Source organism: Pelophylax lessonae, assembly GCF_965119305.1.
Source record: "Pelophylax lessonae genome assembly, chromosome: 5".
NCBI classification, from domain to species: domain Eukaryota; kingdom Metazoa; phylum Chordata; class Amphibia; order Anura; family Ranidae; genus Pelophylax; species Pelophylax lessonae.
The window spans coordinates 135,159,071-135,171,872 of NC_138772.1; the positions used below are offsets into that span (position 1 = coordinate 135,159,071).

At 43.9% G+C, this 12,802-nt stretch overlaps 1 protein-coding gene across 2 annotated transcripts in view; it reads left to right on the forward strand.

Moving 5' to 3' along the window:
• Positions 1 to 12,802, forward strand: part of NFE2L3 (NFE2 like bZIP transcription factor 3) — a 69,585-nt gene that overhangs the window by 54,493 nt on the left and 2,290 nt on the right. For both annotated transcript variants that reach the window (XM_082258403.1, XM_082258402.1), the window contains exon 4: positions 6,933 to 7,034. In XM_082258403.1, coding sequence (XP_082114529.1) covers positions 6,933 to 7,034 — 102 coding nt within the window. The remainder of the gene's footprint in view (positions 1 to 6,932; positions 7,035 to 12,802) is intronic.

A 12,802-nucleotide genomic window follows, 5' to 3' on the forward strand; every position in this document is an offset into this window, starting at 1 on the left:
TATTAGATGGGGCTTTCCAAGGGCAAATACACTGCTCTAAAAAGTGTTTTTTTAATCACAGTATAGCATCAAGTCAAGTAAACTCCTGGGATATTGATCTGTTCAGTTACGTAGCAGAGTGGGTTGTTAATCAGTTTCAGCTTCTTTGGTTTTTAACATGTGCACTAGATGGACAAGAATGGGACAACCTCCAAAACAGGAATGGTTTTACCGGTGGAGGACCACTGACATTTTTTTTTTTTTTCCCTACTCCTCTTTTCTGCGAGTTTTTCACTAGTTTTGCATTTGGATAGGGTCTGTGTCACTACTGATAGCATGAGGCGATACCTGGACCCTATATAGGTTGCACAGGCAGTCCAAATCCTCCAGGATGGCACATCAATACGTGCCATTGCCAGAAGGTTCGCTTTGTCTCCCAGCACAGTCTCAAGAGCATGGAGGCGATTCCAGGAGACAGGCAGGTACTCTAGGAGAGGTGGACAGGGACATAGAAGGTCCTAACCTATCAGCAGGACTGGTATCTGCTCCTTTGTGCAAAAAGGATGAGCACTGCCAGAGCTCTACAAAATGACCTCCAGCAGGCCACTTGTGTAAATGTCTCTGACCAAACAATCAAACTGACATCATGAGGGTGGCCTGAGGGCCAGATGTCCTCTAGTGGGCCCTGTGCTCCCTACCAGGCACCATGGAGCTCAATTGGCATTTGCCTTTGAACACCAAAATTGGCAGGTCCACCCCTGGCACCCTGTGCTTTTCACAGGTGAGAGCAGGTTCACCCTGAGCACATGTGACAAATGTGAAAGTGTCTGGAGAAGCCAGGGAGAACGTTATGCTGTCTGTAACATCGTTTAGCATGACCGGTTTGGTGGTGGGTCAGTGATGGTCTGGGGAGGCATATATATTAAAAAAGAATAGCGCGCAAATGCAAAAGAAATAACTACCAAATCTGAAGACAATCCATAAATAAAAATGGGGGTTTGGTCCCACCATATGGCCATATCGTGCTCAAGCCCACTACTGCGTCAAAGTACCCCATTATCAGTGGGTCCTACATGGGTATGCTCCCCCAAATTTTTTGCCTGTTTATTATGTATTCGGTCTGACCAGACTATCGAGGTTGAGCAACCCTCCCCACCCCCCCACACACACCTGTACTCAATCAGTGTCCACCATCTAGTGGATATAGTAGGAGTCCCCTGTATTGCATTTGCACATCCTTCCCAGCAAGGAGTATTATCTCCAAGGGTTAGAAAGGCTGGATTCATCTCTTTTTCATGGATAGTGTAGGACCCACTGATAATGGGGTACTTTGACGCAGTAGTGGGCTTGAGCACGATATGGCCATATGGTGGGACCAAACCCCCATTTTTATTTATGGATTGTCTTCAGATTTGGTAGTTATTTCTTTTGCATTTGCGCGCTATTCTTTTTTAATATACATGTCTTTTGGTTCATAGCTGCAGCAGCTTTAGAAATACATGGGTATGCTCCCCCAAATTTTTTGTCTGGGGAGGCATATCCATGGAGGGACGCACAGACCTCTACAGGCTAGACAATAGCACACTGACTGCCATTGGGTATCAGGATGAAATCCTTGGACACATTGTCTGACCCTACACTGGGATCCTCCTGGTGCACGACAATGCTCGGCTTCATGTGGCGAGAGTATGCAGCCACTTCCTAGAGGATGAAGGAGTTTATAACATTGAATGCCGAAATGACCTAAATCCAATAGAACACCTCTGGGACATTGTTTTGGTCCATCGGATGCCGCCAGGTTGCACCTTGGCCTGTTCAAGAGTTCAGTGATGCCCTGGTCCAGATCTGGGAGGAAATACCCCAGGACACCATCTGTTGTCTCATTTAGGAGCATGCCCCGATGTTGTCAGGCATACCATACAAGCTGCTGACTACCATTTTAAGTTGCTGCAATGAAATTTCAGCAGAAATGGACTAGCCATTTTTCACTTTTTCACTGATTTTTGGGGTGTCTTCAAATTCAGCCCTCTGTAGGTTAATCATTTTCATTTCCATCAAGCGATGTGGCATCCTTTCATTCCTAACACATTATCCAGTCCATATCAGTATAGATATCCAGCATGAGATTTTTCCCCATTGAGATCTGATGTGCTTTCAAAGTGTTCCTTTCATTTTTTATTTTAAAACCATGTACAATGAAAAGACAGTAAAAATCAAAACCATTCAAGAAGTAATTGTAATGTGCAAAGTACAGTAGACCATGTCAGCCACATCATTTCTTAAAGCAGACATTTACCCTTTTTATTTAAATTTCCCACCAGCATGCATCATTGTATTCTGATATGAAATAATTTGATGTTAAAAAAAAAAAAAAATGAATTTACTTACCTTTTTTGCATCCACTTCCTGAAGGCGCTAGCTATAGTTGCATAGTTTCCCCCCTGGGAAGTCAACGTCACTAGGGCCTTTCCAGGAGATCCCATACTAAGCTACAAATCTCACAGTATTTGGATGTTGCGCATATGCAAGAGTGAAGTGCATGGCGTCTAGCGGTATAGCTAAGCCCATCTAGTGCATGCAACGTACGGCATTAATAAACTGGGATCTCAGGGGAAGGCTTTAAAAGTGACGATTGTAATGTACAGAGGATGCATGAGGCACATGACATCCTACATTCCGTCTCGCAGATGTGCGGGGCATAATCAGTTTTTAAAACGGGGTGAGAGAGCAGGGACACTTGGCTATTAGCGATAAGTCACTGTGCAGCCCACCCTGTGTTTTTTTTTTCTCATCTGAATGGGGAGAAAGATGCATTGTATTTTTCTCTACTTGCAGGGGAGAAAAATGTCCCCAAATTAAAGTGTGTAAAAAAAAAAAATGTATCATTTTAAAAAAAGGCTAGATCAAGATTTGATCCAGGCCAGTCCAAGGGTTAGTGGTATGGTCAAATGTCAGGGTCCAGGCAGGATTTTTTTTTTTTTTTGTAGTATGGATGTCCGTATTAGTGTAAGTAGGTTTTAGGTAAAAAAAAAAAAAAAAATGTGCACTATTGTTTTTGGGCCCTATTGCAAGTACAAACAACAAATACCACACATATGTGGTATGGCTACAATCATCAGGAGCACGGGAATTTATTTTGGGTTGTCTTTAGTGGTGAATTATGGTAATAGCAAGAAATTTACAGCTAAATTCAAAATTCTAATTAAATTTGGGCCAGTTTTCCTTTGATAATAGAAAAAAATCAGGAGCTCTCCATTACCATATACCTCCAAAAGTAAGCCAAATTTTTCCTGAAACAAAACAAGGTATAATCAACTGGGATAAACAATGTAGTTGTGATAATATGCACAATTTTACTAACGAATGTCAAAGTTGCAATATTGTGTTTTAGGTATTCTAGTGTTTGTTACTCTAGCATTCTATATTCCTCATATGTGCCTGCTACACCATGTACTTGTATGAAAAATATCCAGTTCTCTTTATATTGCTTCCTTTGTGTGAAATCCCTGGTGTTCCTGCCAGTCCCCCTGCTTCCCTATTACAAACTGACCACACTAAGCAGGAGAGCACAGTGTCAGCTGTGCTGGGAACTCAGCCTGATCTTCTCCAATGATCATGCTTGCCCTGACGCCCCCCCGATGCACAGCCATACACTGGAAAGCTCAGTGTGCTGCTGCTTCCCCCTCCCCTAACTTTTATGCAGACATGGGAGTAAGTCACACATGTGCAAGTCTCTAAATACAGCGAGATGCGAGCCTCCGGCGGTCCGTAGGTCTACGTCGCTAGACCCAGGGCTGCCACCTTGCTGCAGTAGCAGCAACGTGAGCGTTCCTTATGTGGTTAAAGAAACTCTTTGGGTGGGATAAAGCCTCATTAATAGTCTTAGCTGTCCACTTATTTTATATATGCAAGCTGACTGATGTTTAGGGCTCTCTCTCTCTGGTATGGGAGCCTGCTGCTGTGTGAAAAGGCTGAGTGCTGACAGAACTCTGAAAAGGTACAGATGCTGCCTTGTTTTGAGGAACTCCTTAGGGAGCGCCCTGTTCATAACTAACCAGAGATAAGTCATTGGCTTTAGTCTTGTTTTATGCTATAGAGTCGCTGCATTGCAACTGTTTGTTGGCTGCCTTGCTGAATAAAAGTGCAGGACAAGCCTGCCTAGACTGTTCTGGGTTTTCTTGTCTTCTGCATGGTTTACCTCTGCCAATACCTGAGCATCCCCCCCCCCCCCTTACAATATACGGTTTATAGTTCTCTGGTTTTAGGACTTTTTGCACTCCCTTCCCTAGAACAAATCTACTTGTACTGGCCTCTGACAGTGCTAGTAATAATCTGTATACTGGGTACATAGTGCTTCTCCACAACCACCCAATAGATCAGTGATGGTGAACCGTGGCACCCCAGATGTTTTGGAACTACATTTCCCATGATGCTCATGCACTCTGCAGTATAGTAGATCATCATGGGAAATGTAGTTGCGAAACATCTGGGGTGCCAAGGTTCGCCATCACTGCAATAGATAATTATGACTTGTGTCTGATATATTAACACGCTCTATAAACTGCAGAAGGTATACCATGTAGCTTTTTCTAATGTATAAAATCTAGGAGTACACAGTCGTGCAATAGCTAACAATCAGAGCCATGGCATTGGGGAGCCATGAAGTGCATTACTTAGATTAAAGCTTCTGTCTAGCATTAGTGTTGTCTCAGAGCTGCTCTTATATATGGCATTTAAGACAGAAACAGATGTTCTGCTGCACTTTGGGGCTTTGTCACAAAATCATTTGCATTCTTATTCAGTAATTGGTAACAGTTGTTTAGTCAACAATTGGAGGGCCTAATTGACAATTCCAAAATATGTTGGCTATTCTATTACAAAGCTCCAATTGTCACCAAACGCAGAGTGATTGTTACAGGCTGAAGACCATAAAAAGCCGCTATCCGTACACTTCACCTACATCTGGTACTGTGGTTTGGAATGAGGATTCACAAATCTACACTACTTCAGTGTTCTAGGATCTGGTTTCATAAATACAACATGAGAGACGGGGTTATTTAGTAAGGGATTATAGTGTATATTTTGACTTATGGCCGTTTTTTAACCTTCCAGTGGTTGTAAAGGCAGAAGGTTTTTTTTTTATCTTCATGCAGTCTATGCCTGAAGATTAAACGCCTTCAGTGTGCAGCAGCCCCCCTAATACTTACCTAAGCCCCATCTAGATCCAGCGATGTTGTAGGAGTGTCTCAGCTGCCCGGGACTCCCCTCTTCATTGGCTAGAGGAGTTTGCTCTCAACAGAATCTCTGATATGTGGTGCTCTTCATTGGCTAAAACAGCAGCGTGGGGCCATTGGCTCCCACTGCTGTCAATAAGTCGGTCAGCCAGTCAGGAGAGAGAGGGGGCGGGTCTGGGCCATGGCTCTATGCATAGGTGTGCGTAGCCTATGGCATTAGGGTGTGCACCCTAAAGCTCAAACACACATGCATGTATGTGTGTCTACATATATATGGCCCCAGCACATTGATCTCCCTGCTGACCCAGTAAAAGAAGTGCGTAAGCCAGTAAGAGGGAGATCTTTCCCATCTCCCTGTCTAAACACAAAGCAATTAGGCTAATGCACACAAGGTGATTAGGGTGTGCCCAGGCACACCCTGCACGCACACCTAAAGCCCCGTACACACGATCAGATTATCGAAAGATCTGTAGTCCGTTTTTTTTGGCATGCTAGTCTGATGTGGAAAGTGAAGAGGTAATTTTCATACAAATTTTCCCATACGACAGAATTCTACTTCAGAAGTGATGTCATGTGTTGGATTGTTTTGTATGTGTTCTTTCGTCTCTGAGCATGCCTAGTCTTGCTCTTAAGATTTTTTCAGTCGAAATCTGTACTAATGAGACAAAAATCGGGCACTGATTTGACGGACAACAAAAATTTTATAGTCTGCACATCAGGATTTTGCCAGCCGAAAAGTTGGAGTCGGCTGTCGAAGCACCATACTAACAATCCGAAAATCGGCAGATCGGTCGTTGGACGAATTTTCCCTACAGATTTTCTTATCGTGTGTACGGGCCTTAAGGCTCTGTGTCTGAATGGACACAGGGAGCTGTGGCTCAGCTTGGGTGCCCCCATAGCAAGCTGCTCACTGTGGGGGAACTCAACAGGAGGGAGGGGCCAGGAGAGACAAAGAGGGACCTGGGGACCTGGGAAGAGGAGGATCGGGGCTGCTCTGTTCAAATCCACTGAACAGGGCAGGAAAGTATAACATGTTTGTTATTTTTAACTTTTAAAAAAAAACAGACTTTACAATCACTTTAAAATGGATCTAAAGGCAGAAGGTTTTTTATCTAAATGCATTCTATGCATTAAGATAAAAAGCCTTCTGTGTGCAGCAGGCTCCCCAAATACTTACCTGAGCCCCCTATGGATCCAGCAATGTTGTCTGAATGGACACAGGGTGCTAGCACCCGCCCCTCTACCTTTGAGTGAAATGGGGTTTCAGCTCGGCTCCGGTGCCCCCATAGCAAGCTGCTTGGTGTGGGGGCACTTGACAGGAGGGAGAGGCCAGGAGTGCCGAAAAGAGACCCGAGAAGAGGAGGATCCGGGCTGCTCTGTGCAAAACGACTGCACAGAGCAGGTAAGTATAACATGTTTGTTATTTTTAACAAAATAAAAAACCTGTGTATTTAGTATCACTTTTTGTATATGCCTTTCCAATTTAACATTTGTACTCTTCCATATATTTGTATTGTCTTGGGTAATAACAAGCATCTTTAGGTGAATGCTCTTGGACTGGACTTTTATTTTTTTACTTTACAGTGGCCGACAAGTTCCCCTTAAGCTCAAAGCCTGTTTTTTTTTTATTTTTTATTTTTTGTAAAATTCTACATGTTTGTCTGGATATCAGTACCATTTGTGCTAACATCAACTATTAATTTTGATTTCTTTGTAAAGGGCACAAGTGAAACTTCTCTTCAGAATACTCAGCCCTCCCCCCGACCAGGAAATTCAGTCAGTGAACTATGGCAAGACCTCCTTTCCTTGCCTGATATAAATGTAAGTACATTTAGGTATTCTGGTCCTGGAAATGTTGCAGTGTTTTTTTTTTTGTTTTTTGTTTTTTTATTATTTATTTTTTTTAATTATTTTTAGTCCCCGTTCACATTAGGTCGCTCCGACTTAGGGGGCGACCTGTGAAGTCGCGTGCAGCGCGACTTGCACGGACTTCACATAATGGAAGTCAATGCAAGTCGCCTCCAGGTCGCCCCAAAGTAGTACAGGACCCTTTTTCTAAGTTGGAGCGACTTGTGTCGCTCCTATTAGAACGGCTCCTGTACTACACAGTGGGAGTGACGGTGCGTGACTTGTCAGGCTGACCAAGTCGTACCAGTGTGAATGGACACTAATGGAAGAATGCAATTGACATAAGAGTGGCTGCAACATTTTAACAAAAAACATGATAACGATAAGCAGCTGGTTTCCTACTGCACATGCACGAGCCACCCTGTGCTTTGTGAGTATATTGTATATTTTGTTAGTGCATGTTGCAGTTAGTTTTATTATACTTCCTAATGTAATGGTCTGAAATGGAGTGCTACATTTGTGGCTGGATTTCCATTAATGGAGACTGTAGGCACCCAGCCTTTGGCACCAAATAAACAGTACTCTGCTTCGATCGCCTCTCTTATACAGACCATGTTCTTGTTTTACTGGTCCTGACCTACTTCACAATATTGTGACAGCGTGTAAGTAAACTTATAGATGACCGATACGAGAAGTGAAGCCAATAGCCGCACAGAGAAAAGCCACCGCTTTGACTTGGCCACCTATAGGCACAAACCCTGTGTACATTAAATTAATAACCAGCTATAGTTAAAGGCAGTCCATCCAAAACATTTGTTTTTTCAACATTAGGCTTTGGTGATTTGTCCAGGGACTCTTGTGTCAATATAACTCCAGCTTAGTTCTTGGCCTGGCCACTTCACATTAAAGTCTTTGCTTTAATACTCTTAAAAAAAAAAAAAAATGAAATGGATTAAAAAAGAGTAAAATTATTTAACCACTTACCTACAGTGCACTTTCACCCCCTTCCTGCCCAGACCGATTTTCAGCTTTCAGCGCTCTCACACTTTGACTGAGAATTACTCAGTCATGCAACACTGTACCCATTCAAAAATTGTGTCCTTTTTTTCACACAAATAGAGCTTTCTTTTGATGGTATTTAATCACTACTGGGTTTTTTATTTTTTGTGCTATAAATAAAAAAAGACTGAAAATATTGTGAAAAAACGCATTTTTCTTTGTTTCTGTCATAAAATTTTGCAAATTAGTAATTTTTCTTCACAAATTTTGGCCAAAATTTATACTGCTACTTATCTTTGGTAAAAATAACCCAAGTAAGTGTATATTATTTGGTCTTTGTGAAAGTTATAGAGTCCACAAGCTATGGTGTGAATCATTGAAAATTGATCACACTTGATCACACCTGATGTACTGAAGGCCTATCTCATTTCTTGAGACACTAAAAAGTCAGGAAAGTACAAATACCCCCCAAATGACCCCTTTTTGGAAAGTAGACATTCCAAGGTATTTAATAAGGGGCATGGTGAGTTTTTTGAAGTTGTAATTTTTTCCCACAATGCTTTGCAAAATGAAGATTTTTTTTTTTATTTTATTTTTTTTTTACAAATTGCCGTATTAACAGGTTATTTCTCTCACACAGCACATGTATACTTGCAACTACACCCCAAAACACATTCTACTACTCCTTCTGAGTATGGCGATACCACATGTGTGAGACTTTTTCACAGCCTGGCCACATACAGAGGCCTAACATCCAACCAGCACCGTCCGGCATTCTAGGAGCACAAATTTCACATATAATTTCCTGACAACCTATCGTACTTTTGAAGGCCCTGGAGCACCAGGACAATGGAAACCCCTATAAAATGACCCCATTTTGGAAAGCAAACACCCCAACGTATAATTTTTGAGGCATAATGAGTCTTTTGAATATGTCATTTTTTTCCACAAGTTTTTGGAAAATGTGGAAAGAAAATGAAAACACATTTTTTTTTTTACACAAAGCTGTCCATTTATGCAATATTTCTAACACATAGCATGTACATAGCAAAAATTGCACCCCAAAATACATTCTGCTATTCCTCCTGAGTATGGCGATACCACATGTGTAACACTTTTTCACAGCCTGGCCACATACATAGGCTTAACATCCAAGTAGCGCTTTACACAAAGTTGTCCATTTATCCACTTTAAGACTGGGCCTATTTTTGACACTTGGTGTTTACAAGCTAAAATCATTTTTTTGCTAGAAAACTACTTGGAACCCCCAAACATTATATATTTTTTTTTAGCAGAGACCCTAGAGAATAAAATGGAGATCGTTGCAATATTTTTTATCACACCATATTTGCGCAGCAGTCTTCCAAATGCGATTTTTTTGAAAAAAAATCACTTTTTTGATCTAAAAAATAAGAAAACAGTAAATTTAGCAAATTTTTTTTCCATAATGTGAACGATAATGTTACGCCGAGTAATTAGATACCCAACATGTCATGCTTCAAAATTGCGCATGCTCACAGAATGGCGCCAAACATTGGTACTTAAAAATCCCCATAGGCAACATTTTAAAAATTTCTGCAGGTTACTAGCTTAGAGTTACAGAAGAGGTCTAGGGCTTAAATTATTGCTCTCGCTCTAACGATCGCGGCGATACCTCACATGTATGGTTTGAACACCGTTTACATATGTGGGCGGGACTTGCGTATGCGTTTGCTTCTGCGCGCGAGCTAACGGGGACAGGGCGCTTTAATTTTTTTTTTTTTTTTTTTTCCTATTTATTTTATTTATTATGTTTTTATTTTTACACAGTTTAAAAAAAAAAAATGTTTTGATAATTTTTATTCCTATTACAAGGAATGTAAACATCCCTTGTAATAGAAATAGGCATGACAGGTCCTCTTTATTGTGAGATCTGGGGTCAAAAAGACCTCACACCTCACAACTACACTAAAAAAGAAAAAAAAAAAAAAAAATTGTTGAAAGAGGAAAAAAAAAAAAGCAAAAAAAAAAAGCGGCCCTTTAAACCGGTTGCTAGGCAACATCTTTTGACGTAGCTCCGGTCCTCCAAGACCATAGAGTTGAGTGAGGGCCATCTTGCCCTCACTCGACTTCCTGTCTCTGAGGATCCGGGACCGGATAGTTTTCCCCGCTGCCGGCGGGTCCGGTAAGCTGGGAAAACGTCTGGGACGCGGCAGGAGGGGGGGGGGGCACCTCTTCCCCTGCACCGTAAGGGTAATTCCGCGGCGAATCCGCCACTGGGACCACCCTTATCTGAAAGCCGACCGCCCGCCGTTTCAAAAAATACCGGGGTTATGGGGGCTATCTTCTGCCATAACCCCAGTATTTAGCTTTTAATGGCCGACGCATATAGTCGTTAGGCGGTCAGTAAGTGATTGCATGTATATGGCAAACAGGTGACGATGACTGATGGGGTGACAGGTGACGATGACTGATGGGGTGACAGGTGACGATGACGGATGGGGTGACAGGTGATGATGACTGATGGGGTGACAGGTGATGATGATTGATGAGGTGACAGGTGACGATGATTGATGAGGTGACAGATGACAATCACTGACCGGGTGACATGTGACGATGATTGATGGGGTGACAAGTGACGATCACTGATGGGGTGTCAAGTGACGATGATTGATAGGGTGACAGATGACGGTGACTGATGGGGTGACAGGTGACGATGACTGATGGGGTGACAGGTGACGGTGACTGATGGGGTGACAGGTTACGATGACTGATGGGGTGACAGATGACGATGACTGATGGGGTGACAGGTGACGGTGATTGATGGGGTGACAGGTGACGGGGCGATGGTCACTGATGGGTGACAGGTGACGGGCGATGGTGCACGGCGGTACTGATGGCAGTCTCTGGTGACCGGTGAACTTTAGGCTACATTCACATGTGAGCGTAGCGATCACGGGCAGAATCACTGCGATTCTGCCCGCGATCCAGAAATCATTGCAAATGGCGGGACGCCTGTGCGTTGCCCGCTGTGCGATGTTGCTGCGATTTCCGCCTGCCGAATCGCGGTAACATCACGCAAACAACGCATGACGCCCCAAAGAAACTCTTGTACTTTTTTGGGCGTCATGCGATGTTTGCGCGATGTTACTGCGATTTGGCAGGCGGAAATGGCGGCAACATCGCACAGCGTTTGGGGTGCTATTGCAAATCACGGGCAACGCACAGGCGTCCCGCAATTTGCAATGATTTCCGGATCGCGGGCAGAATCGCGGTGATTTTGCCCGCGATCGCTGCGCTCACATGTGAACGTTATGGGTGTCAATTTCTGGGCACTGATGAGGTGACTGTTGGGTGACAGGTGACATTGGGGGGGGCTGGGGACTGTGTGGGGACCTTTATTAGTGTGATTTTACTTTTTACATGTGTACAGAGCAGTAACTCACTATTTCTAGCTCTTCTCCCCTCATACTGGAAACTGTATGAGGGGAGAAGAGCTAGTAACACTGAGTTACTGCTCTGTGTTTACATTTTGTGATCGGCTGTGAATGGATTCACAGCCGATCACTTAGTAAACAGTCACTGTCAGTGACTGTTTACTACCGCCGGTGACAGCTGTGTTCCTACGGAACACAGTGCCACCGACATGACCGCGCTGCGCGCTCCCGATCGCGCATGCGCGGTCATCTCCCGGCCGCCTCCATTGTGATCGGCTGTGTCATTGGAACACAGCCGATCACGTGGGAAACAGCCATGCCTATTGGCTGTTTCCCCCCTGCCGGTGACCGGCTGTGTCCCGGGGACACGCCGACACCGGCAGTGCACGGCGGCGCGCCCGCGATCGCGCGCCTGCCGTGCATTTACTGGGTCACGTCATATGACGTCCGCCCAGGATAATAGCCGCACCGTCCCGCCGTCATATGACGGCGGGCGGGCGGTAAGTGGTTAAAGACCATAGTAAGTGAGCTGTTCAGGAAGCTCAAGTGCAAGCCTGTCACCAATGGGAGTCTAGAAAAGAAGCTGGTGAGTGACCCAATTAACTTGTAGCTGGCAAAAACTTAGAGGAGCTCCAGGTTCCCCCCCAAAAAATGTCAGTAGCTACAATTCCTGTAGCTGCTGACTTTTATTATAAGGACACTTACCTGTCCAGGGATACAGCACTGTCCTCACTTGAGTTGATTCTTCAATCATCTTCAGGTGCAGGCCCAGGCATCGTAAGAGCCTAACAGCTGGTTTCCTACTGCACATGCACGAGCCACCCTGTGCTTTGTGAATGGTCACATAGTCTTCTAGAACCTGTGATGTGTCCCAGAAGGCTGCAGGTGGGGCTGAAAGTGGAAGCGGGTACGTGTCAAAACCAGGTACCCGCTCCTTCCTCCCTCCCCCCTCCCCCTCCCACTCCCATCCCCAAAAGTGCCAAATGTGGCAGTGGGGGGAGGTAAGATGAAAACAGGACGTCCCCTTTTGGGTGAAGTTCCGCTTTAAAGTGGCCCATGTCTCTCTTGTTATCCCACCGAACAGTAGCTGTACTGTTGTAAGCTCTTCATTGCACACCTTCTTTGTTTTAGCTCTCTAGCAATCCCTAGATAGCAACCTTGTTTGTTTTTTCCCCATAGGGTGTAATTTTGTATTTTTGGTTGGCCTTTAGACAACATACTGCATTAAAATAGTTCTAGTCTGTGTGTAAAGGAGAGATGCTAATTGTGTCTAGACAAACCTGGAAAAATCAACTTTACCATTCAAAGGTATAATTTCCTCTCTGG